Source organism: Dendrobates tinctorius, unplaced genomic scaffold (genome assembly GCF_039654945.1).
Source record: "Dendrobates tinctorius isolate UK_male_01 unplaced genomic scaffold, ASM3965494v1 ptg000117l, whole genome shotgun sequence".
NCBI classification, from domain to species: Eukaryota; Metazoa; Chordata; class Amphibia; order Anura; family Dendrobatidae; genus Dendrobates; species Dendrobates tinctorius.
Window position 1 is genome coordinate 10358878 of NW_027361785.1, and position 24457 is coordinate 10383334.

The 24457-nt window shown below is 40.1% G+C and overlaps 1 protein-coding gene across 2 annotated transcripts in view; it reads left to right on the forward strand.

The window, feature by feature from the left end:
* The window catches only part of AFF3 (ALF transcription elongation factor 3), a 418376-nt gene that overhangs the window by 55636 nt on the left and 338283 nt on the right, over window positions 1-24457 (forward strand). The window contains exons 2-3 of one of the 2 annotated variants that reach the window (XM_073590525.1): window positions 1764-1884; window positions 20245-21057. In XM_073590525.1, coding sequence (XP_073446626.1) covers window positions 20305-21057 — 753 coding nt within the window. In that variant the 5' untranslated portion in view covers window positions 1764-1884; window positions 20245-20304. The remainder of the gene's footprint in view (window positions 1-1763; window positions 1885-20244; window positions 21058-24457) is intronic. The other variant, XM_073590524.1, reaches the window with a different exon arrangement.

Genomic DNA, 24457 nt, shown 5'->3' on the forward strand with positions numbered 1-24457 from the left:
GGTAAAACTGGAAAAACAAGCAACTTAAGATATCTGCTGCAGTGCATTTGCATCTTCAGGTGACATTCATAAGAACCATACTATTTATCAGAGTACGTCAAATCGAAATCTCTTCTGCAGAGATAAATGATATGGCCTCTTATTTTTGAAAATGCCTTCAGTTAAATAACCTCCACATCTCCATCTCTTCAGATCACAATCACTCAGATGTGCAGCGACACAATTCAGTCTCCATGCATTTTTCATGTTTAGAACTCGCGCTCATGTCACATCAGTCAGAGAAGAGAGGATTGATTAAGGAGTAGTTTCACGACATGGCTCATTACTAGAGATCAGACTACAGAAGTGCGGGTTTAAAGAAATCTACTGCTGCACAGAGTTTTAACAGCTCTTAAGGGAAAAATCTAATAAGAGATTCGCCACCAAAACAGGCATGGTATTACGTTGGTAGAAAAACACAATGGAGCAACCATCAGCTCAGCGGGTTGAGAAATTCCTAGAATAGGGGTGCACGGAGACTTCAGGCTGGTTTCCTGAGTAAGTGAATAAAGTAAAAAAAAAAATGGGAAAATCAAGCAACCACAAAAGTCATAAAACATCACATTTATTAGAAGATTAAAACATGAAAATAACGTGATAATAAACATGATACCGGTCAATGCGTTTTGAGCTACATTAGCTCTTACAGGGGAATCTGTCACCCATTTTTTGTATATAAGCTGCAGCCACTGCCATCAGGGGCTTATCTACAGCATTCTTTAATGCTGTAGATAAGCCCCAGGTGTAACCTCAAAGATAAGAAAAACGAGTTGTATTATACTCACCTGGGGGTCCGGTCTGGTCCGATGGGTGTCGCGGTCCGCATCCGGCACCTCCCATCTTCTAGAGATGACATCCTCCTGCTTACTTCTGCGGCGGCTCCTACGCAGGCGTACTTTATCTGCCCTGTTGAGGGCAGAGCAAAGTACTGCAGTGCGCAGGTGCCGGGCCTCTCTGAGTCCTTTCCCTTTAATCATGACGGTATTCCATTGAGCATGAAGAAGACATTTCATTAAAAAAAAATTCTATTCATAATTAACATTTTAAAATATACATCTGTCTGAGAGTTCTTAAAACATAACGAGGGACAGATTTTCTGGCAGAATACACTCATGAAAATAGTACCATTTGTTTATACGAGGCACTAAATTAATAAATATGTCCCTCAGGCTTATGAGAATCTGGCACACATACTGCACGTTAGAAAATTCTGAATAATGTCATGATCGTGATGATATATAAAGATGACATCTGACATTCTCTATCTATGTAATGTTTTCTTTCTTTTTATAAATGTGCTTTTTATAGTATTATTCCAGTTGATTAGTGGCTATACATTTTTCTTTATAAATTGCAGACGCAAAATTTTTATTTTCTGAAGCCCTACTTTTTTATAGTTTTGGCTGAATCACAGGGTTTCATATACTCTTTTGTCACATCCATAGTCTACAAAGCTCAGAACACACTGATCTCGTCTAATGACTGTGTGTTTCATTTTTTTTTTCTCCGGAAGATTTTCAATTATCTGTTCAGTGTGCAAAGAAAACACGGGCTTATCCAGAGAGCAGAGCTCATTCAGCCTGCTAGTACTGTCATTAATCAGATTCATGCTTCTGTTCTCTTTGCCATCTGTTTGATGACTGCTTTTCAGGTTTGTGCACGGCGTTATTAGTAATTTTTACTAGTAAATGTCTGAATTATTACATGTCATTTCCTTTTGGCAGCGGGTATGAACAGGACAAAAGTGTGTTGCGTAGAAAAGAATGGGAAAGACGAAGTCAAGATGTACAGCCAAGTGAGAATATCTCTCTTGCCAATTATCCCCTTTTCAGCAAACCATACAAGGTAACATGAACTCCTATCAGTTCTCATAAAGTATAAAAAAATCCCGCTTTCTCTACCTATAGGACCATGTTAAAACTAGTGAGTTATTTTTGACACCTACTTATCTGTATTCAGCAGCATGCAGCCATTTATTCATCTACTGGTTATGCTCATTACAGTACAATGACATTGATGAGAAAGAAACCAGTGGAAAAATCAACACTTGCATCATAATATGTTTGTATCAGAACAATAGCACGCTGAAAACTATAGTCTCCAATAATTGGATCAAAAAACAATAGTAAAGTGATTATTTCGGCCAAATAGTTGAACTGGGTAACACCTCAAAATAAAGCAAAGCCAACATAAGATTGTTGCCTAAGGGTATGTGCACACGCTGTGGATTAGCCCTGCGGATCCGCAGCAGTTCCGCAAGCAATGTACAGTACCATGTTAGCCAATGGAACTTCAAACCCGCAGTGCCCACGGTGCGGATTTTTCCACGCGGATTTGCTGCGGTTTTAAATCCACAGCATGTCAATTGTTTCTGCGGATTCCGCAGCGGTTTGCCACCTATTCCATTGTCCAGGTGTCCAACCGCAGATAAACCACAGATCACTTTACCTGCAGTTTTACCTGCAAATCCGCTCGGAAAAATCCGCAGGTGAATCCGCAGCGTGTGTACTCACCCTTAGGCTGTGTGCACACTTTGCGGATTCTGCTGCGCTTCCGCAGCGGTTTTGGCCCTGCGGAAACGCAGCAGTTCCGCTGACATGGTACAGTACAATGAAACCCTATGGGGTTTCAAAAACGCTGTGCTGACGGTGCGGATTTTTCCACGCGGTTTTGCTGCGGTTTACAAACCGCAGCATGTCAATTGTTTGTGCGGATTCCCCAGCGGTTTCATACCTTTACCATAGTAGAGGTGTGAAACCGCAGGGCAAAACCGCAGACCAAACCGCAGGAAAACCGCAGGTCACTTTACCAGCGGTTTTACCTGCGTTTCCGTGTGGAAAAATCCGCAGCGGAATCCGCAACGTGTGCACATAGCCTTATAGTCCTTCGTCCTCCATAATGTAAATTATATCGAGGATTGGAGATGTGGTTTTCTAATATGCTTTCTTACACATAACCATAGAGTGGAATGTTAAAATCATGATGAACCTCAACTGCCACTGTCTGGCCCTTACAGCACCCCCAGGTTCCCACTGTATACAAAGTCATTGCAGAAATTCTGCTACTGTTTGGGTAACATTAGGATTAGAGGGAGAACAACTGTCTCTAGTATAGATTTTATTGCTAATATTTATGCTCTCTTTGTACTTTTCTTTTTCTGTCGGAAGGCTGCAATGCTGTATATGTCACTGTATACAGTCATATAGTCATTGTAAAATAATGTATACCATAGTTGCCTCTATATAAGAAAACGTCATTGTTATACTATGCTTTTATATACAGTGAAAAAATAAAATGAGAGCATAAACTTACATGTTTCCTCCTGTATTTTACTTACGTTATGCAATAATAGAAGCTTATTTTGCAAAGCACTGAATATAACTATTTAATTTGTAAAACATCTAATAAGCTGTCCTGTCTGTACACTCTTTTGCTTCCTCCCCTGCCCAGGAGCTGTGGTATGATCAGACCATGTTCCTGTACGGTCAGACACGGCCATTACACAGTACACAGCAGGGACACATTTATAAGATTATCTCAGCACAGGAACATTTTTGTTTAACACATCCAATTGTGGAACTTATTATTCCAAAATCTATTAAATCTATTAATTAAAATATAATTTGCTCATAGGAAATTTTGATATAAAGAGTTTGGGATATTTTTAATTGTAGATCCTCTTACAAAAATTTGGAACCCAGTGTAGTGTCTGAAATAATTTTTTGTTAATTCCTTAGTTAAATTTCCAGGTTTATTGTGTTAAATTTGACAGCCTGGATCAGATTCTTTTTAAGACTATGTTCACATGTTGCGTTTGCTTTGGGGTTTTTTAGCACTTTTTTATGCAAATTTATAGCTGCCTTTCACAGTACCAGCAAAGTCAATTGAAATTTCAGAAATCTCATGCACACACGTTGTTCTTTTTCATGACTGTTTTGTCAGGAGAGCTTAGTTTTTGCAAAATGTGTCATTTGTTTTAGAGGTTTTTTTTAAGTGTTTTTTCACCCAGATTTTTGTTTTTTAAAACTAATCTTTATCAGCATGTACAAGAGACAAAACCACAGTAAAAAGAAAGCCCTGTAAACGCAGCAAAAACTAAGCAAAACCTGCTTTTTGTAAGCAGCTTAAACTTGGCATAAAAAAACCGCAGCAAAAACGCAACGTGTGAACGTAGCCTAATGCAGTATCTCCGAATGTAATTGTATAATAATTGTAGATATATTGGAGCAGTATTTTCACCCTTTGAAGTGACAAGTCTAGAAATATACTTTCACCAATCCATTAGCCAGAATGCTTACAGGTATATCTATAAAACGTTTGAACATCCACATCAAATAGCAAATACAATTACCTGACAAAAGGAGCAAGGTATGAAGACTGCAAAACACACACAGTAACCATATACTTGTGTCAAAAAAAATAATTTTTTCCACTTGCCTTTGTATTTTACTAACATGCATCTATGTCTTAATTAACCTAAACTTCCCCATGCATAATATCCACTCGTCACATGACCTAATTATCTTCAAGACCTTAATCCATGCATACCCCATTTTCTAGAGTTCTCTGACCTAAGACACCAGATTCCCTTCCATGATCCAAGGTTTTCAAAAGCATCTCAAAAACAAACCTATCCTAAAGGTTTAAGATTACAATCTCAAATAAACCCATGTTCCCAAAATGACTATATTAACTATTTCTGATCCTCACCTACTCTTTCCCCTGTTCCTTTGTGAATTGCAAGCCCCGGTAATGTGTGACTTCTCTCCTACCCCTCTGCATTTTTATGTGTATGTAACAAGGTGGCACGGGGTGGTAGTCATGGCCGAGTTTATCAAGTCACAGTCAGTGAGCACCCCGGCACCTTGCACATGTATAGACAAGTGAAGTCCCAGTCCTGCAGTACAGTCAGTTGCCTTCTTCACTTGCTCACTTCAGCCGCTTGGGATTAAGCATGCAGGAAAACACTACAGTCACAGTTGTGTTCCAACGGGAAAACTTTACTGTATATAATATAATGTTTCCTGCTCTGTCCCTGCAACTTCGTGAGCTGGACCAGAATCACCAGCTCCCATCCGGGTTTGAGAGCCACAAAAGTTCTTCTGGGGACGGTCCCACAACACTAGGGCCCGTCTACACTGCCCTGCAGTCCTTGGCAGCTTGTATCCCCCAGACTGGGGTACTTTCTGTTCTGGGCTGTGATGAGCGTCCTGCCTTGGGCAAGCCTGCCCGGGCTCTGCTGCAGGAACAGGAAATTCCTTTCCTGTCAGACTGGTGGGCTGGCCCCCAATTAACTCTTTCTATCTCTGAACTGATTATATACACTTGCAGTTACATGACATAAACCGCACACTAAACATTACACAAAAACATGAGGGAACCATTGGGGTGCCGCATAGGCTCAGTATGTAGGAAAGAGGAGGTAACTGAGGGTCCCTGCCACCTCCTTACATGTACACCACCTTAGAAGTGTCATGATCCAGGACGGGGTTTCGCTTTGGCCTGTCCTGGTCTGACTGGGGGTTAATTGCTCTGCCTCTCCCTGGCAGAGGGCGGCTATTTAATGCTCACTGGACCTAGGTCCAGTGTCAGATATACTCCTGCCCTCGGCTGAGTTAGTTGACCTTGTGCGTACGTGTGCCTTGTGCCTGATATCTTGCTTGCTTGTTTGGTTTTGATCCGGTTCTGTCCCTGTTACGAGCTCTGCCTGACCCTCTTGTAGTGCGCTACCTCTCGTGTATGACTCTCTGCTTGTGACCCGACTTCTCTCTGCTCGTCCCCTTGGTACCACGTCGCCCTCTTGTGTATGACCTTTGGCTTTGTCTGACCTCCCGTCTGTTTATCCCTCCTGTACCTCGCTGTCCGTACTGTGTATGAACTCCGTTTTGCCTGACTCTGAGTTTTCTGTCTTCTCTGAAAGCAGGATGCTAAGCCCCGCCCCCTTGCAGTCACGTGACCGTAGGTCTCGTGCCGGCTTGCTAAACTTCATCACTCAGGTCCTGTGCACCTATACTTTCTGGCTATCCTGATCCCCAGGGGTCCCTACAGTGCGGGTGAGTCCCTGCTCAGCGGAGGCTGTACGTCGGCGCTGTCACGTTCCTGATAAGAAGCTTTGGTGGTGTCCAGTTTTCATTGTACTGTCACTGCATAGAGCCAGGATAGTTATATCTAAATAGGGTTATATCTGTTTACTCTATAATTGTCTGATCCTTATGCATTTGTAAAGATGGAATAAAATTAGATTCAATCTGTATCTTAAATTGACAATTCAGAAAATGAAGGCACTGATGGGATTGAATTTTGTGAAAAACCTTTTCCTTTTTGTTTTCTTAACAATGGAATCCTTTACTTTATCCACTTGATTGGACCTGAGTAAGGGTCCCGTTACATTTAGCGATGCACCAGCGATCCCGACAACGATACGACCTGGTCAGGATCGCTGGTGCATCGCTAAATGGTCACTAGTGAGCTGCTAAACAGGCATATCTCATCAGCGACGCAGCAGCGATAAGCGATCCGTCGGGGGTCGCTCTTACCTGTCACACCGCAGCGATGATGATGACTGTCGGCACTAGCGGGACGCCAACGACGAAAAAATGGCGCAGGACATTCCAGCGCGATCAGCGATATCCAGCAGGGGGGGCCGGTCGCAGGTACGTGTCACACAAAGCGAGATCGCTAGCGATATTGCTGTTGCATCACAAAATCGGTGACTCACAAGTGATATTGCTAGCGATCTCGCTATGTGTGAAAGGCCCTTAAGACCAAATAATGATCACAGGCACCTTTTAATGATATTTATTATTTTAATGGCATATAATTTGCATTAAAATAACTTAAATTTAAGATGAATTATAATTTCTTTCCACTGTGATACTACAGTCATATGTAAAAGTTTGGGCACCCCTATTAATGTTAACCTTTTTTCTTTATAACAATTTTGGTTTTTGCAACAGCTATTTCAGTTTCATATATCTAATAACTGATGGACTCAGTTATATTTCTGGATTCAAATGAGGTTTATTGTACTAACAGAAAATGTGCAATCTGCATTTAAACAAAATTTGACCAGTGCAAAAGTATGGGCACCCTTATCATTTTCTTGATTTGAACACTCCTAACTACTTTTTACTGACTTCCTGAAGCACTAAATTGGTTTTGTAACCTCATTGAGCTTTGAACTTCATAGCCAGGTGTATCAAATCATGAGAAAAGGTATTTCAAGTGGCCACTTGCAAGTAGTTCTCCTATTTGATTCTCCTATGAAGAGTGGCATCATGGGCTCCTCAAAACAACTCTCAAATGATCTGAAAACAAAGATTATTCAACATAGCTTTTCAGGGGAAGGATACAAAAAGTTGTCTCAGAGATTTAACCAGTCAGTTTCCACTGTGAGGAACATAGTAAGGAAATGGAAGAACACAGGTACAGTTCTTGTTAAGCCCAGAAGTGGCAGGCCAAGAAAAATATCAGAAAGGCAGAGAAGAAGAATGGTGAGAACAGTAAAAGACAATCCACAGACCACCTCCAAAGACCTGCAGCATCATCTTGCTGCAGATGGTGTCACTGTGCATCGGTCAACAATACAGCGCATGCATAACGCCTTTTTGTATGACCAAACAACTCAATCTTTGTTTCATCAGTCCACAGGACCTTCTTCCAAAATGTAACTGGCTTGTCCAAATGTGCTTTTGCATACCTCAGGCGACTCGGTTTGTGGCGTGCTTGCAGAAACGGCTTCTTTGGCATCACTCTCCCATACAGCTTCTCCTTGTGCAAAGTGCGCTGTATTGTTGACCGATGCACAGTGACACCATCTGCAGCAAGATGATGCTGCAGGTCTTTGGAGGTGGTCTGTGGATTGTCCTTGACTGTTCTCACCATTCTTCTTCTCTGCCTTTCTGATATTTTTCTTGGCCTGCCACTTCTGGGCTTAACAAGAACTGTACCTGTGTTCTTCCATTTCCTTACTATGTTCCTCACAGTGGAAACTGACAGGTTAAATCTCTGAGAAAACTTTTTGTATCCTTCCCCTGAAAAGCTATGTTGAATAATCTTTGTTTTCAGATCATTTGAGAGTTGTTTTGAGGAGCCCATGATGCCACTCTTCATAGGAGAATCAAATAGGAGAACTACTTGCAAGTGGCCACTTGAAATACCTTTTCTCATGATTTGATACACCTGGCTATGAAGTTCAAAGCTCAATGAGGTTACAAAACCAATTTAGTGCTTCAGGAAGTCAGTAAAAAGTAGTTAGGAGTGTTCAAATCAAGAAAATGATAAGGGTGCCCATACTTTTGCACTGGTCAAATTTTGTTTAAATACAGATTGCACATTTTCTGTTAGTACAATAAACCTCATTTGAATCCAGAAATATAACTGAGTCCATTAGTTATTAGATATATGAAACTGAAATACCTGTTGCAAAAACCAAAATTGTTATAAAGAAAAAAGGTTAACATTAATAGGGGTGCCCAAACTTTTACATATGACTGTATATAAAATAGCATCTGTAGTAATGCCGCTGATAATCTCATCCTACTACTTTCTTTGACATGACTTTAAATTGTAATTTGCATAATTAAAACCCACACAGAACAGAAATGTGCTCCACAGTGAAGGTCGCCTTGACCTAATTTAAAGTATTTTTAATCTGTTAGAAGTACAGTAGCTCAGATTACACTCTAAGCATTTGAGAATTCAGGTGTCTGTTGCCAGGTCTGATAAGAAATGACTAAAACAAAATTTCTTATCCTTGAAGCAGATGGTGCAAAATGCAGAGACTTATAGACTGCACTCCTTATGTCCTTTTTAAAACCTTGTAAAGGAGTAGCTTCCTAAATGCATGATTAAATAAATATGATTAAGGTTTAATCACACAGTTTTTCAATGTGTGTGTTGTTAGTTTTAGAAAATGGACCCATACAAGTCAAAGGAGCTACACACGTGGTCAAAATTGTTGGCACCCCTCGTTTAATGACAGAAGAACCCACAATGGTCACAGAAATAACTTGAATCTGACAAAAGTAATAATAAATCAAAAATCTATGAAAATGAGCAAATGAAAGTCAGACATTACTTTTCAACCATGCTTCCACAGAATTTAAAATATAATAAATACAATTCATGAAATAGGCCTGGACAGAAATGATGGTATCCCTGAAAATAATGTGAAAAAAGGGACATCTTAAATCAAGGTGTGTCCACTAATTAGCATCACAGGTGTCTATAATCTTGGAATCAGTGAGTGGGCCTGTATAGAGGGCTACAGATACTCACTGTGCTGTTTGGTGACATGGTGTGCATCACACTCAACAAGGACCAGAGGAAGAGAAGGAAAGAGTTGTCTCAGGAGATTAGAAAGAAAATTATAGACAAACATGTAAACATAGGTAAAAGTTATAAGACCATCTCCAAGCAGCATGATGTTCCTGTGCCTATGGTTGCACATATTATTCAGAAATTTAAGCTCCATAGGACTGTAGACTGTAGAGGGCTACAGATACTCACTGTGCTGTTTGGTGACATGTTGTGTATGACCTTCAACATGGACTAGAGGAAGCGAAGGAAAGAGTTGTCTCAGATTAGAAATAAAATGTTAGAGGTAAAAGTTATAAGACCATCTCCAAGCAGCTTGATGTTCCTTTTACAAATAAACTTTATTAGAATTTTAGATACATACATATACGGCATAAGTACAATAAAAATTGGCTTAATAAGCTTATAAGAAAACAGAATAATTAGGGAAGGAAATCAAAAAAAGGGAAATGGAACAATACTATAAATTTAACAGTAGCATTTACAGTCTTTTAAGTGCGGTTAGGGATTTACACTTATGTTTCAAGTACAATAAAACATTTTTCATAACTGAAGAGAGATAACATTGCTACATATCAAGAGGTAAAGTTAAGCCAGGGTTCCCATCTCTTATAGTAAGTTTTATAGTAATTATCCGCTATTGCATGGCACTTTTAGCTTGATGTTCCTGTGCCTACAGTTGCACATATTATTCAGAAATGTAAGCTCCATGGGACTGTAGTCAACCTCCCTGGAAGTGGCCGCAGGAGGAAAACTGATGACAAATCAAAGAGACGGATAATACGAATGGTAACAAAAGAGCCCAGAAAAACTTCTAAATTCTAAAACCGTGTCAGATCGCTCCATCCGTCATTGGATGAGCCAATGTGGACTTCACAGGAGACGACCAAGGAGGACACCATTGTTGAAAAAAAAATCATAAAGAAATCCAGACTGGAATTTGCCAAACTACATGTTGATAAGCCACAAAGCTTCTGGGAAAATGTCCTATGGACAGATGAGACAAAAATGGAACTTTTTGGCAAGGCACGTCAGCCCTATGTTCACAGATGGAAAAATGAAGCATATTAAGAAAAGAACACTGTCCCTACTGTGAAACATGGAGGAGGCTCTGTTATGTTCTAGGGCTGCTTTGCTGCATCTGGCACAGGGTTTCTAGAATCTGTGCAGGGTACAATGAAATTTCAAGACTATCAAGGGATTCTAGAGAGAAATGTGCTGCCCAGTGTCAGAAATCTTGGTCTCAGTCACAGCGCAGGTCATCGGTATTGCAACAGGATAATGACCAAAAACACAGCTAGAAAACACCCAGGAATGGCTAAGAGGAAAACATTGGACTATTCTGAAGTGGCCTTCTATGAGCCCTGACCTAAATCCTATTGAGCATCTTTGGAAAGAGCTGAAACATGCCATCTGGAAAAGGCAACCTTCAAACACGAGACAACTGGAGCAGTTTGCTCTTGAGGAGTGAGCCAAAATACCTGTTGAGAGGTGCAGAAGTCTCAATGACAGTTACAGGAATCTTTTGATTGCCTCAAAAGGTTGTGCAACAAAATATTAAGTTAAGGGTACCATCATTTCTGTCCAGGTATATTTCATGAGTTTTAGTTTTTTAAAAATTCTGTGGAAGCATGGTTGAAAAGCAATGTCTGACTTTCATTTGTTAATTTTCATAGATTTCATAGATTTTTAATTATTATTATTATTTTTGTCAGATTCAAGTTATTTCTGTCACCATTGTGGATATTTCTGTCATTAAACGAGGGACACTAATTTTGACCACATGTGAATGTGTATGTGGTGCCAGAAGAGAGAGATGCCACCATAACTATCAGTCGAATCATCATTTAGCCAACAGCTATCTATCATGTTTAGGGCCGCTTATATTCCGCCTGAAATGGTAAATTGGTCATGATTTAACTGTTTCCAAAAATGTAAGTTTACCCTTCTCAGCAATGCAATCTTTAGTTGAGATGTGTGATATTGTGTACATAACATGTCTATACACCTCTGTTAAAATTCCAGGTTTTTGTGATGTAAAAAGTTCATAACAAGAGAAATCATTTAAGAACTTCCAGTTTTAATGTCATCCACTATCTGTACAGCTCCATTGATAAATAATCTGAAATAATTTTGATAAAGAAAATAATGTGGTTTCATAAGAGTGAATGGTCTTATAATTGGGGATTTGGTTGCAGAATTAGCCAATCTCATTTAAACTCATGTTAAATATTAGTCAGTACACCCAGGCATCATTTACAATTCTGATTAACCTCATATAAACTTTAAGGTACTGTCGCACTTAGCGATGTACCAGCGATATGACGCGGTCAGGATCGCTGGTGCATCGCTAAGTGGTCGCTAGTGAGCTGCCACACAGGCAGATCTCACCAGTGACATAGCAGCAGTCGGGGGTCGCTACTTACCTGTCAGATGAGGCGATCCTGACGTCCTCCCGCCCGCGTCCACGCGTCGCTCGTCTCCACAGCAGGAAGCCCAGCAGGAAGCTGACGACGAGAAACAGTCCAGGACGTTCTCGTGCGATCAGCGATAACCAGCGGGGGAGCGGTCGGAGGTAAGTATCAGACATAGCGATATCGCTAGCAATATCGCTATAACGTCACAAAAAACAGTGACGTTATAGCGATATTGCTAGCGATATCGCTTAGTGTGACAGGCCCTTTAGAGGTCTAGCAGGATTGTCCTACAACTTCTCTAGTTGTATTTTACAAAAAAAAGCCATGGTCCAGAAACTGCTTAGAACACAGAAAAGGAATATCTTATTTGATTGTTACCAGTCACGAGAAGGGTACAACATACAGTGGGGAAAAAAAGTATTTAGTCAGTCAGCAATAGTGCAAGTTCCACCACTTAAAAAGATGAGAGGCGTCTGTAATTTACATCATAGGTAGACCTCAACTATGGGAGACAAACTGAGAAAAAAAAATCCAGAAAATCACATTGTTTTTTTTCATTTTATTTGCATATTATGGTGGAAAATAAGTATTTGGTCAGAAACAAAATTTCATCTCAATACTTTGTGATATATCCTTTGTTGGCAATGACAGAGGTCAAACGTTTTCTGTAAGTCTTCACAAGGTTGCCACACACTGTTGTTGGTATGATGGCCCATTCCTCCATGCAGATCTCCTCTAGAGCAGTGATGTTTTTGGCTTTTCGCTTGGCAACACGGACTTTCAACTCCCTCCAAAGGTTTTCTATAGGGTTGAGATCTGGAGACTGGCTAGGCCACTCTAGGACCTTGAAATGCTTCTTACGAAGCCACTCCTTCGTTGCCCTGGCGGTGTGCTTTGGATCATTGTCATGTTGAAAGACCCAGCCATGTTTCATCATCAATGCTCTTGCTGATGGAAGGAGGTTTGCACTCAAAATCTCATGATACATGGCCCCATTCATTGTTTCATGTACCCGGATCAGTTGTCCTGGCCCCTTTGCAGAGAAACAGCCCCAAAGCATGATGTTTCCACCACCATGCTTTACAGTAGGTATGGTGTTTGATGGATGCAACTCAGTATTCTTTTTCCTCCAAACACGACAAGTTGTGTTTCTACCAAACAGTTCCAGTTTGGTTTCATCAGACCATAGGACATTCTCCCAAAACTCTGGATCATCCAAATGCTCTCTAGCAAACTTCAGACGGGCCCGGACATGTACAGGCTTAAGCAGTGGGACACGTCTGGCACTGCAGGATCTGAGTCCATGGTGGCGTAGTGTGTTACTTATGGTAGGCCTTGTTACATTGGTCCCAGCTCTCTGCAGTTCATTCACTAGGTCCCCCCGCGTGGTTTTGGGATTTTTGCTCACCGTTCTTGTGATCATTCTGACCCCACGGGGTGGGATTTTGCGTGGAGCACCAGATCGAGGGAGATTATCAGAGGTCTTGTATGTCTTCCATTTTCTAATTATTGCTCCCACAGTTGATTTCTTCACTCCAAGCTGGTTGGCTATTGCAGATTCAGTCTTCCCAGCCTGGTGCAGGGCTACAATTTTGTTTCTGGTGTCCTTTGACAGCTCTTTGGTCTTCACCATAGTGGAGTTTGGAGTCAGACTGTTTGAGGGTGTGCACAGGTGTCTTTTTATACTGATAACAAGTTTAAACAGGTGCCATTACTACAGGTAATGAGTGGAGGAAAGAGGAGACTCTTAAAGAAGAAGTTACAGGTCTGTGAGAGCCAGAAATCTTGATTGCTTATTTCTGACCAAATACTTATTTTCCACCATAATATGCAAATAAAATGAAAAAAAAACAGACAATGTGATTTTCTGGATTTTTTTTTCTCAGTTTGTCTCCCATAGTTGAGGTCTACCTATGATGTAAATTACAGACGCCTCTCATCTTTTTAAGTGGTGGAACTTGCACTATTGCTGACTGACTAAATACTTTTTTGCCCCACTGTATTTTCAAGGCATTAGATATAGCAGGAAACACTGTGAAAAAGATTATCAATAAGTGGCTTAAATTTGGCAGAACAGTGACTTTACCTAGAACTGGACATCCCACAAAAATACAAGAACCAAATTTGTCTGGGAGGCTATCAATAAGTCTACAGTAAAATTAAAGGAGCTGCAGGAATTTCTGGCGAGTACTGGCTGTGTAATTCATGTGGCATGTGAAAAAAATCTCCCATCTTCTTCAAATGTCTGCCCTGTGGGTTAGGGTGCCAAGTAGGATTTTTTTTCTAACAAATAAAAATATCCAGTCCTGGCTATGCTTTGCAAAAATGCCAAAACCTACTGTACTTCACATTTGCCAAAAGCATGTGGGAAACATGTTATGGTCTGACGACACCGAGGTTGAAGTTTTTTGGCTGTAATTTCAAATAGTATTTTTGCAGAAAAAAACACCATACCCACAGTCAAGCATGGTGAAGGGAGAATTATGCTTTGCAGCTATTTTTTGGCAGATGTAACTGGGGCATTGGTTAAGATGGAGGAAATTATGAACAGTTCCAAATATCAGTCAATTTTACACCAAGATCTTCAGAACTCTGCTAAAAGTTGACAATAAAGAGCAATTTCACATTTCGGCTCAGCATACTAATCAACAAAATAATGGTTTTGCCAGAATAAGATCAAAGTTTTATAAAGTTAACTAGCCAGAGCCCAGACCTGAATCCAGTTGAGCATCTGTGGGTCACCTGAAGAAGACTGTACACAGGAGATGATCTCGCAATCTGAAAGATTTGGAGTGCTAGGAAGAGGGGGGAAAGATTGTCAGTTCTAGATGTGCCATGGTGATAGACTCCTACCCAAAATGACTAAATGCTGTCATAAATTCAAAGAGTACTTCAACAAATTATTAGTTTAAGAGTGTGCATATTTATTCAACCACATTATTTTAGTTCTCTTTTTGCGCCAAAAGAGATCTGTTTATTTTTCAATTGAAGAATTAAATGTAATTAAGCATAATGTGTCAGCAAATGGTAGCCTGACATTGGTAGTACAATATCAGGCTGCCTGACCTGTGCTCACCGCTGCTGCTACCTGTCACTGCTCGCCACTGAACTCTGAGTGAGCCGTGACAGGAGGACAGCTCTGGGCTACAATAAATTTGTGCCTGGTTCCCAACCACAGCTATAAACTGGACAGCCCAGGGGGCATGCCCAGTTAACAGCTGAGGCAGAGTATAGAAGATCACAGTATCGTAAGGCCTAGGGCTGCCATATTTGCGGTGTGTGTCGTGTTTGGACACTTACACACCAGCAAATAAAAATGGCTGCAGACACAATTAATAAATATTAAAACTTGACATTTTGAAATTGAATGATTATATAATCTAATTATTATTAAAACACATACAAAAATCACAGCACATTCTCTTTAGAGGTGACAAAAGTTCTGAATTTATTATTCTTGGTATGATTTTTTTACATGATAAAAACCTTGGATTTTCATGGGTGTGTGGGCTTTTTTTAGCCACTGTAAATAGTTTGGTATTTAGGGATATTCTGCTATAAGAGCTGTTTTAATAGACTTGTCCAGCATATCACTAGCAGTCAGACTGTCTTTGATTACTGCCTTTGATTTTGATTGAATCAAGAACCATGAAGGCAGGACTTAACATTGAGTACTATTTTTTTCTTTGTACTCTCAGTAGGTTATAAATATGTGTCTAAGGATTGGTTTCCTATCACAGAGCTGCATAGATGTAGATTTATAAGATAATATTCTGGCACTTGCTAGAAGAGAGTGTATGTGTAAGTGTGCATGTGTAGCCCATTCACCATCTCTATCCATCCCTCACTCCCTCAAGATGGCTGGACCATCATTGTAAATACACCATTGTAAATACACACCTGTACTTTGTACTGTATTACTTTCATAAGTCAAATGCTCAGTGAAAGGAAGGAGTCCACCTTTGTGCAATCCATGGTTTGTCAGTGTATACACACTTTACCTTTTCTGAAAGGCAACAGGGGCTGTAACACCATTAAACAAGAGGCACCACTAACTAAAAAACACCATGGAGACCAAGGAGATTTCTAAATAAGTCAGGGGCAAAGTTTTTGAGAAGTACAAGTCAGGGTTGGGTTATAAAAAAATATCTCAATCTCTGATGATCCCCTGGAGCACCATCAAATCCATAATCATGAAATGGAAAGAACATGGTAGCACAACAAAGCTGCCAAGAGAGAGCTGCCCACCGAAACTCTCAGCCCAGGCAAGGAGAGCATTAATCAGAGAGGCAATAAAAAAGACCAAAGGTAAACCTGAAGGAGCTGCAGAGTTCCCATGCAGAGAATGGAGTATCTGACTATACGGCCACAATAAGCCATAGACTCCATAGAGGTGTCCTTTTTGGAAGAGTGGGCAGGAAAAAGCCTTTACTTACACACAAAAATGGTAAAGCTCGTTTTGGGTTTGTAAAAAGACATGTGTGACACTCCTCAATTATATGAAGGAAGGTGCTGTGGTCAGATGAGGCCAAAATTGAACTTTTTGGCCAGCAAGGTAAACGCTATGTCTGATGCCAAACCAACACAGATCATCACCCCAAGAACCCCATTACCCATCTCTGCTGCCGAAAAACATTCCAATAGCATGATACCGCCACCACCCTGTTTCACTGTGGGGAAGTTTTTTGGCAGCAGAGACAGAGAAAATGGTCCGAGTCAAGGGAAGGATGGATGATGCGAAATACAAGGATATTCTTAAGCTAAACCTGTTTCAGTCTGTTAGGAATTTGAGACTGAGACGGAGGTTCACCTTCCAACAAGACAATGACTCAAAGCATACTGCTAAATACTAGAGTGGTTTAAGGGGAATGTGAAAATGTTTTCAAGTGGCTTAGTTTAATCCCAGACCTTCATCCAATTGAGAATCTGTGGCCAGACTTGAAGATTACTGTTTACTTGAAGGAGCAGGAGCAGTTTTGCCTTGAGGATTGGGAAAAAATCCAAGTGGCAAGATGTGGAAAGCACATAGAGACTTAAGGTTCTGTCACACTTAGCGATATCGCTAGCAATATCGCTATAACTTGTGACGTTATAGCGATATTGCTAGCGATATCGCTATGTCTGATACTTACCTACGACCCGCTCCCCCGCTGGTTATCGCTGATCGCTCGAGAACGTCCAGGACTGTTTCTCGTCGTCAGCTTCCTGCGGCGCTTCCTGTAGAGAGACGAGCGACGAGCGTGGAGCCGGGTGAGGATGTCAGGATCGCCTAGTGTGACAGATAAGTAGCGACCCCCGACCCCTTCGATGTCGCTGGTGAGATCTGCCTGTGTGGCAGCTCACTAGCAACCACTTAGCGATGCACCAGCGATCCTGACCGCGTCATATCACTGGTTGGGATCGCTGGTGCATCGCTAAGTGTGACAGTACCTTTATCCAAAGCGATTTTAAGCTGTAGTTGCTGCAAAAGGAGGCTTAAAAAAGTACTGACTTTAGGGGAGTGAATAGTTATGCACAGTGAAGTTTTCAGTTATTTTGTCCTATTTATTATTTGCTTAACAATAAAAAGAAAACCAAATGTTCACATTTGTAGGCATGTTCTTTACATGAACTGATGCAAACCCTCAAAAAACAGTAGAATTCCCGGTTGGGAGGAAGCAAAACATGAAGAATGCCAAGGGGGCGAATAGTTTTGCAAGCCTCTGTACCTTCCATCCAATAGCGCACCAACCACTTTCACTTCCACTTCTCTCAATTGCAACTAAATGGTCGGCACTTGATTGGAACTATGCAAACCGGTTATGGAGAGGCCACATGGTGAGCATGGGTAACGTTGAAACAGCAGAATCCTACTTCTGGGTTCATTGCACAATTACAATTCCTTATGTTAGATTCACTGTTAAATTCTATAAATGTCCTTGACCACCCCATTATCATCTTACTAGGGGCACTTGAACAAAGATTGTTATTCCGAATAAAGGAGCTTAGGCAAAAAGTACATGAACTGTCTTTATAATCTTTAGTGTATTTCCAGTATGGCGATCAGACATTGGGAGAACTGTTTATTTAGATTGTTTTGTACTGTATACAGTAATTCCAGCCCTTGTAAAGTGAAAAAAAATGGATATAGCTCTAACTTCTGATTTTGTAACTTATGTTTTTTTTTACATTTAACCCCTTAATGCTGAATGATGAATATATCCATTATGTGCACATCACTTAGTGCTCTATGACTGATATATGTGTCATGCTGATTGCATTGTACAGCTTATGCACCACCAATGTGTTCATTCTCGCCGATCATAGCAGTTTAACCAAACATATGCTGTCTAGAGTTGACACAAAGGTAAATGAATGGGTGAACCCAACAGTGACATCAAGACACCGGACAATACAAAGATGGTATCAACACCACAAAAATTAGCCCCACTTGCCACCACTGCAGGGCAAGAAGGAAGAGCCAGGCAAAGTGCCAGAATTAGCACATCTAATATATGTGCCTTTTCTGGGTGGCTGCAGGCTGCTATTTTAAGGCTGGGGGGCAATATCCATGGCCCATTACCAGCCTGAGAATACTATCCCCCAGCTGTCTACTTTAGCAAGGCTGGTTGTCAAAAATGGGGGGACCCTACATCGTTTTTTAAATTATTTAGTTGAATTATTAAAAAATACGGCATGGGGACCCCTCTAGTCTTGATAACCAGCCTTGCTGAAGCTGATAGCTGAGGGTTGCAGTCCCCAGCTGCGAGTTTTGCCTGACTGGTTATCAAAAACACAGAGGAAATAAAGCCGTTTCTTTTTTTTAATTATTTATTTACAGCACAGGAGTCGGCTAATGAATAAACCCATCAGCCGCTCTTGCTCTAGCTGTTATTAGCAGCAGCAAGAACTGTGTAGTCCCATCAGCTGATGCCAGTGACTGGAGGTAAACTTTATACCTCTGATCACAGCTTCTAGCTCATGCTGTATTTTGACAGTGTGGGAACTGCGGCTGTCTGACTGGTAGGGATGATTTCACCACCGATCAGAAGCGGTGTTTGCCGCTGTGTCATGCACATGACAGCATGGCAAACACTGGATGTTCGGGCCCCCATTCAAGTGAATGGTGTCCAGGCTTGAGTTCGGGTCAGGGTACTGTTCTGATACTAGAACCTGAACTTTTTGTAACTGATTGGCTGAACCGGCCGGACCCGAACATCCTGGTGTCTGTACATCTCTATAGAAAAGTAGTAAAACATGAATAAAACTATATAAATTTGGTATTGCCATCATTGTGCTGTCCTGCAGAACAAAGTTAACCTTATTTGTGCAGCCCATGAATAGTGGAAAATATGAATGATCAGAAAACAACAGCAGAATTGCTGTTTTTTAGTTATCTTCTTTCTCCTCATTAAAAGTTAATAAAATATAAGTAATAAGTTATATGTACTCCAAAATGTTGCCACTGACAAATATAATGCATCCTGAAAAACAAAACATCCTTATACAGCTTTGCCGACAAAGTAAAAAATAAAGATACTATAGCTACTGGAATGTAACAATGAAAAACTGAAATAAAATTGCAACTGAAATATGGGTTCATGCAGACATTTGTGGATCTCAGCCACGTGATGAAAGAGGAACAGCATCCACTCCAGGTGAAGAAATAAATATCTTTATTCTGCCAGTGGTAGATACAACGTTTCGACCATAAGGTCTTTAGACCTTATGGTCGAAACGTTGTATCTACCACAGGCAGAATAAAGATATTTATTTCTTCACCTGGAGTGGATGCTGTTCCTCTTTCATCACTTGGCTGCCTTTTTGATCCCTTCGGGTCCTGGGATCTTTGGAGCGTGCATTCATTAAGTTCGTATGCTGTTGGCTGTTTTTTTTCACTATTCATCGACCTGAGCATGACAGCCTCATAGAAGTGCATGAAGCTGGCATACTCTGATCGGGAGACATGCTGCCAGTCCGTGCATTGCGGTCTTTGCTGAGACCGATTTACACGGAAATCTCCATGAGCCTTGAAGGCCCAAAATGGGCACATCCTAAATTTTATTTTTTAAATTTGTTGCTGTTAGAAATGAATAAAGTAGACATATGGAAATATAAATTCCATCACACATACAGTATTTAAAAATATACAGACATATTAAGGTTGAAATGTGAAAAACAAAATCCCAAATTCTTTATTTTTGTGATTTTATTTAAAAAATGCAAATCATAGTGACCAACTCTTCCCACATAAGTATAGGACTATACTGTTACTCTACTATAGGACAAAAAAATTCATAATTACTTGGATACATAAAACCTTTACAGAGTGATTAAATATAGTCACACATAAAAGATTTTCAAAATCTGGTTCTGTCATTACGTGACAAACAGCTTTGGTGCTTAAGTTGTTAGCGTGCAATTTTTTTTTTTTAGAAAACGCTTGTCTTGAGAAATCTCTGTTAACCCTATGTTTTTTCCCCTTCTTTAGACCCGTAAGGGAGATGAGCTTTCAACCCGTATACAATGCACACTTGGAAACTATGATGAAATGAAAGACTTATTAACTAAAAGATCCAACCAAAGTCATCTAGTAGGCATTCCAAAAATTGAAGCAGTTACCATACCTGAAGAGAAAAGTGAGGAACATTACCAACAGAACACAGCAGAAAGCAACTACTCAATTTGTCGTACTGTACAGATTGGCATCGCTCCTGAAATTTTACCCATAAAGGTAAATACAAGAGCCACCATGGACTGGCAGAAAGCTGAAAATTCCTCTGAGGGACAAAAAACATTAGGCAAAGCTAACGAAAGAACCATTGGCTCCCCTAATAATGATTTTACATATGGACAGCAGAAACATAAAATCGAAAAAAATATAAACTGCTTACTAAACCCATCATCATCTGGAAATTCTTCTGACCATCATGTGAGCATTTCATCTTGCACGTTGGACAAGCCTCTCAATAGACAGATGCTAAATACACAAGTAATTGGCAATCTAGAAGTGGACCTTCCCAATGAAAATAAGACTAGCAAGACAAATAGAAATAGTTCCCATTGCTTGCAGAACTTTCCCACTTCTATTGTCTCTAAACTGAATCCAATCCAGCAAAAGCCAACGGCATATGTTCGGCCCATGGATGGTCAAGATCAAACACCCAATGAGTCACCAAAGCTAAAATTATCATGTGAACTTAACACAGTCTTTCCATTATTCAGAGGATTTTCTAACAAAACTGACCTGGTCAAAGCACCAAGTAATAAAACAGACACATTTCCAGAACTTGAAGATGAAGAGGTAGGTGTTATCACATTATTTTTTATTTATGCACTTAATAAGCGAACTATGGATGGTTAATGCAATTATTAAAGGATCACAATGAGAAACTGGGTCTGAGCTGAAAAAGTAAATTAATGTGTATGCAAAATGCAAATACATATGAACACATGACCTTTACACAGAGAAAACCAAAACCAAAACACAAAACAAATATCCTAAAATAAAAAAGTAAAAAATAAATTGCAAAAATTGCATGAAAGTAGTAATAATAATAACGGTATTTAGTTAACATAATTTTGATGAAAATAATGTACAAGCCATCCGCCACGTCACGGCAACCCTTTACATTTTGCATACACATTAATTTACTTTTTCAGCTCAGACCCAGTTTCTCATTTAGTTCAGTGTGCATTCTGTGCATATAAGGGTGTGACCGCCCTCTTTCTGAGCTGGGAAATCCATCTTGTCTGGCCTATGCTATTACTGGTGGTTCAGTCCCTCTGTCCTTGCTCACATTTATGTCACTTGGCAAGTGGAAAGGTTTTAAATACAAGAGTTAGGACTGTCCCCCAAGGGTTGCCGTGACATGGCGGGATGGCTTGTACATTATTTTGATCAAAATTATGTTAACTAAATACCCTTGTTATTATTAGTATCTTCATGCAATTTTTGCAATTTATTTTTTACTTTTTTATTTTAGAATATTTGTTTTGTGCTTTGTTTTTGTTTTTTAAAGGATCACTTTTAGAGGGCCTACACACAGCCTATTTAGAAAAATGCCACATTTTTATAGTGTTTTTTTGTCATTTTTTTGGTGGTTTTTGTTTTGTCAGATGTTCAGCCAGATGTTAGGTGGATGTAGAAAGATAAAGAGCCAAATAAACTGTGCATTTTTTTCTCCTTCACATAGCATGTATGACAATTTTTCTGGAGTTTTTGCATATAATATCTAGAATTTCCTTAAAAAAATAAAAACGGCACTATATGGATGTGTGAATAGAAATGCATGAAATGTATGGTGTTTTTTTATGAACTGAAAAACCCTGTCAAAAAACCTGTCTCTAAGGGTATGTGCACAAGATCAATAAGTGCTGCAGCATGGATTCTGCGTACTTGTGCAGCATCCAACACGCAATTTCCAGATGTTACAGCATAGTAGATGGGATTTTAAGAAATCCCATATCCACTATGCATCTAGAGACGCCCACGGCTCACCCGCTGAGACGGACATACAGGGCGTCTTTCTTGCGCAGACGATATGTATTGGACGCGGAGAGTCCGCACGGTTCAGTGAATACATTTGGATTCACCTATGTTCAATAGACGGCAGTGCTACCAGTTCCGGGTAAGACCTTACGCAGATGTCTATTTTCCACGTATGTGTTCTATTGACATTTTTCATGCCTAGAACACATACACATTACGATCTATAGAGCTATTCATGTGTCATTTTTTTATAAGACTGCAAAAAAATCAGAGATATATATCCTATGTTTGTTTTAGAGCGGAGTCACAGATTTAAATTACTCATACAATCAATGGGCCTGTGAAAAATCACAGAGAGCACACATTCCCGTCCGTGTTCTGTTCCCTTTGATCTTTGCAATGGGTGAAACTTGCAATTTTTCATTGCAAAAAGACAAACACTATGGCAATGAATCCAGCAGAGTGTCCTGGTTTCCACTGCAAATGGTAACCAGTATGAAGGTGTGAAAAGAGCTGTATTTACATATGCAGAGAGGAAAATAAGTATTTCATACACTGTGGATTTTGCAAGTTTTCCCACCTACAAAGAATGGAGAGGTCTGTAATTTTTATCATAGGTAGACATCAACTGTGAGAGACAGTATCTAAAAATAATACAGAAAATCACATTGTATGATTTTTACATAATTAATTTGCATTTTAATGCATGAAATAAGTACTTCATGCAATAGAAAAACAGAAAACAGTATTTAATATTTGATACAAAAACCTTTGTTTTCACCTTTGTTTACAGAGTCAGACGTTTCCTGTAGTTTTTGACCAAGTTTGCACACACTGCAGCAGAGATTTTTGGCCCACTCCTCTAAACAGATCTTCTCTAGATCTTTCAGGTTATGGGGCTTGAGACTTGCTAGGGCACTCCAGCAACTTGAAATGCTTCATATGGAGCCACTCCTCAGTTGTCCTGGCTGTGTGTTTTGGGTCATTGTCATGCTGGAAGACCCAGATACGACCCATCTTCAATGCTCTAACTGAGGGAAGGAGGTTGTTGGTTGCCCAAAATCTCGTGATGTATAACCCCATCCATCCTTCCTTCAATACGGTGCAGTCGTCCTGTCCCTTTTGTATAAAAGCACCCCCATAGTATGATTTTTCCCCCACTATGCTTCACAGTTGGGTCCGGTGTTCTTAGGGTGGTACTCATCCTTCTTCTTCCTCCAAACACGGCGAGTGGAGTTGATACCAAAAAGTTCTTTTTCAGTCTCATCTGACCACATGACCTTCTCCCATGCCTCCTCTGGATCATCCAAATAGTCATTGGTGAACTTCAAACGGGCCTGGATATGTGCTGACGTGAGCAGGGGGACCTTTGTGTGCCCTGCAGGATTTTAATCCATGACAGCGCAGTGTGTTACTAACGGAAATGTTTGAGACTGTGATCCCAGCTCTCTTCAAGTCATTGACCAGGTCCTCCCATGTAGTTCTGGGCTGATTACTGACCTTTTTCAGAATCATCTTTACCCACGAGATAAGATCTTGCATGGATCCCCAAACCAAGGAAGAATGACAGTGATTTTGTGTTTCTTCCATTTTCTATTAATTACACCAACAGTTGCTGCATTCTCACCAAGCTGATTGCCTATTGTCCTGTAGTTCATTCCAGCCTTATGCAGGTCTACAGTTTTGTCCTTGGTTCCTTATACAGCTTTTTGGTCTTGGCCATGGTGGAGAGGTTGGCAAGTGATTGATTGAGTGTGTGGACAAGTGTCTTTTGTACAGGTAACGAGGTCAAACAGGTGCACTTAATACAGGTAATGAGAGCAGAGTAGGAGTGCTTTTTAAAGAAAAACTAACAGGTCTGTGAGAGCCAGAATTCTTGCTGGTTGGTATGTGATGAAATACTTATTTCATGTAATAAAATGCTATTTAATTATTTAAAAATCATATAATGTGATTTTCTGTTTTTTTTTTTTTATTTTTAGATTGTCTCTCACAGTTGAAGTATACCTACGATAAAAATTACAGACCAATCCATTCTTTGTACGTGGGAAAACTTGCAAAATCAGCAGTATATCAAATACGTATTTTCCCTACTGTATACAGTCATGGCCTAGAGTGTTGGCACCTTGAAATTTTACCAGAAAATGAAGTATTTCTCCTATGAAATTATTGCAATTACACATATTTTGTTATATACATGTTTATTTCCTTT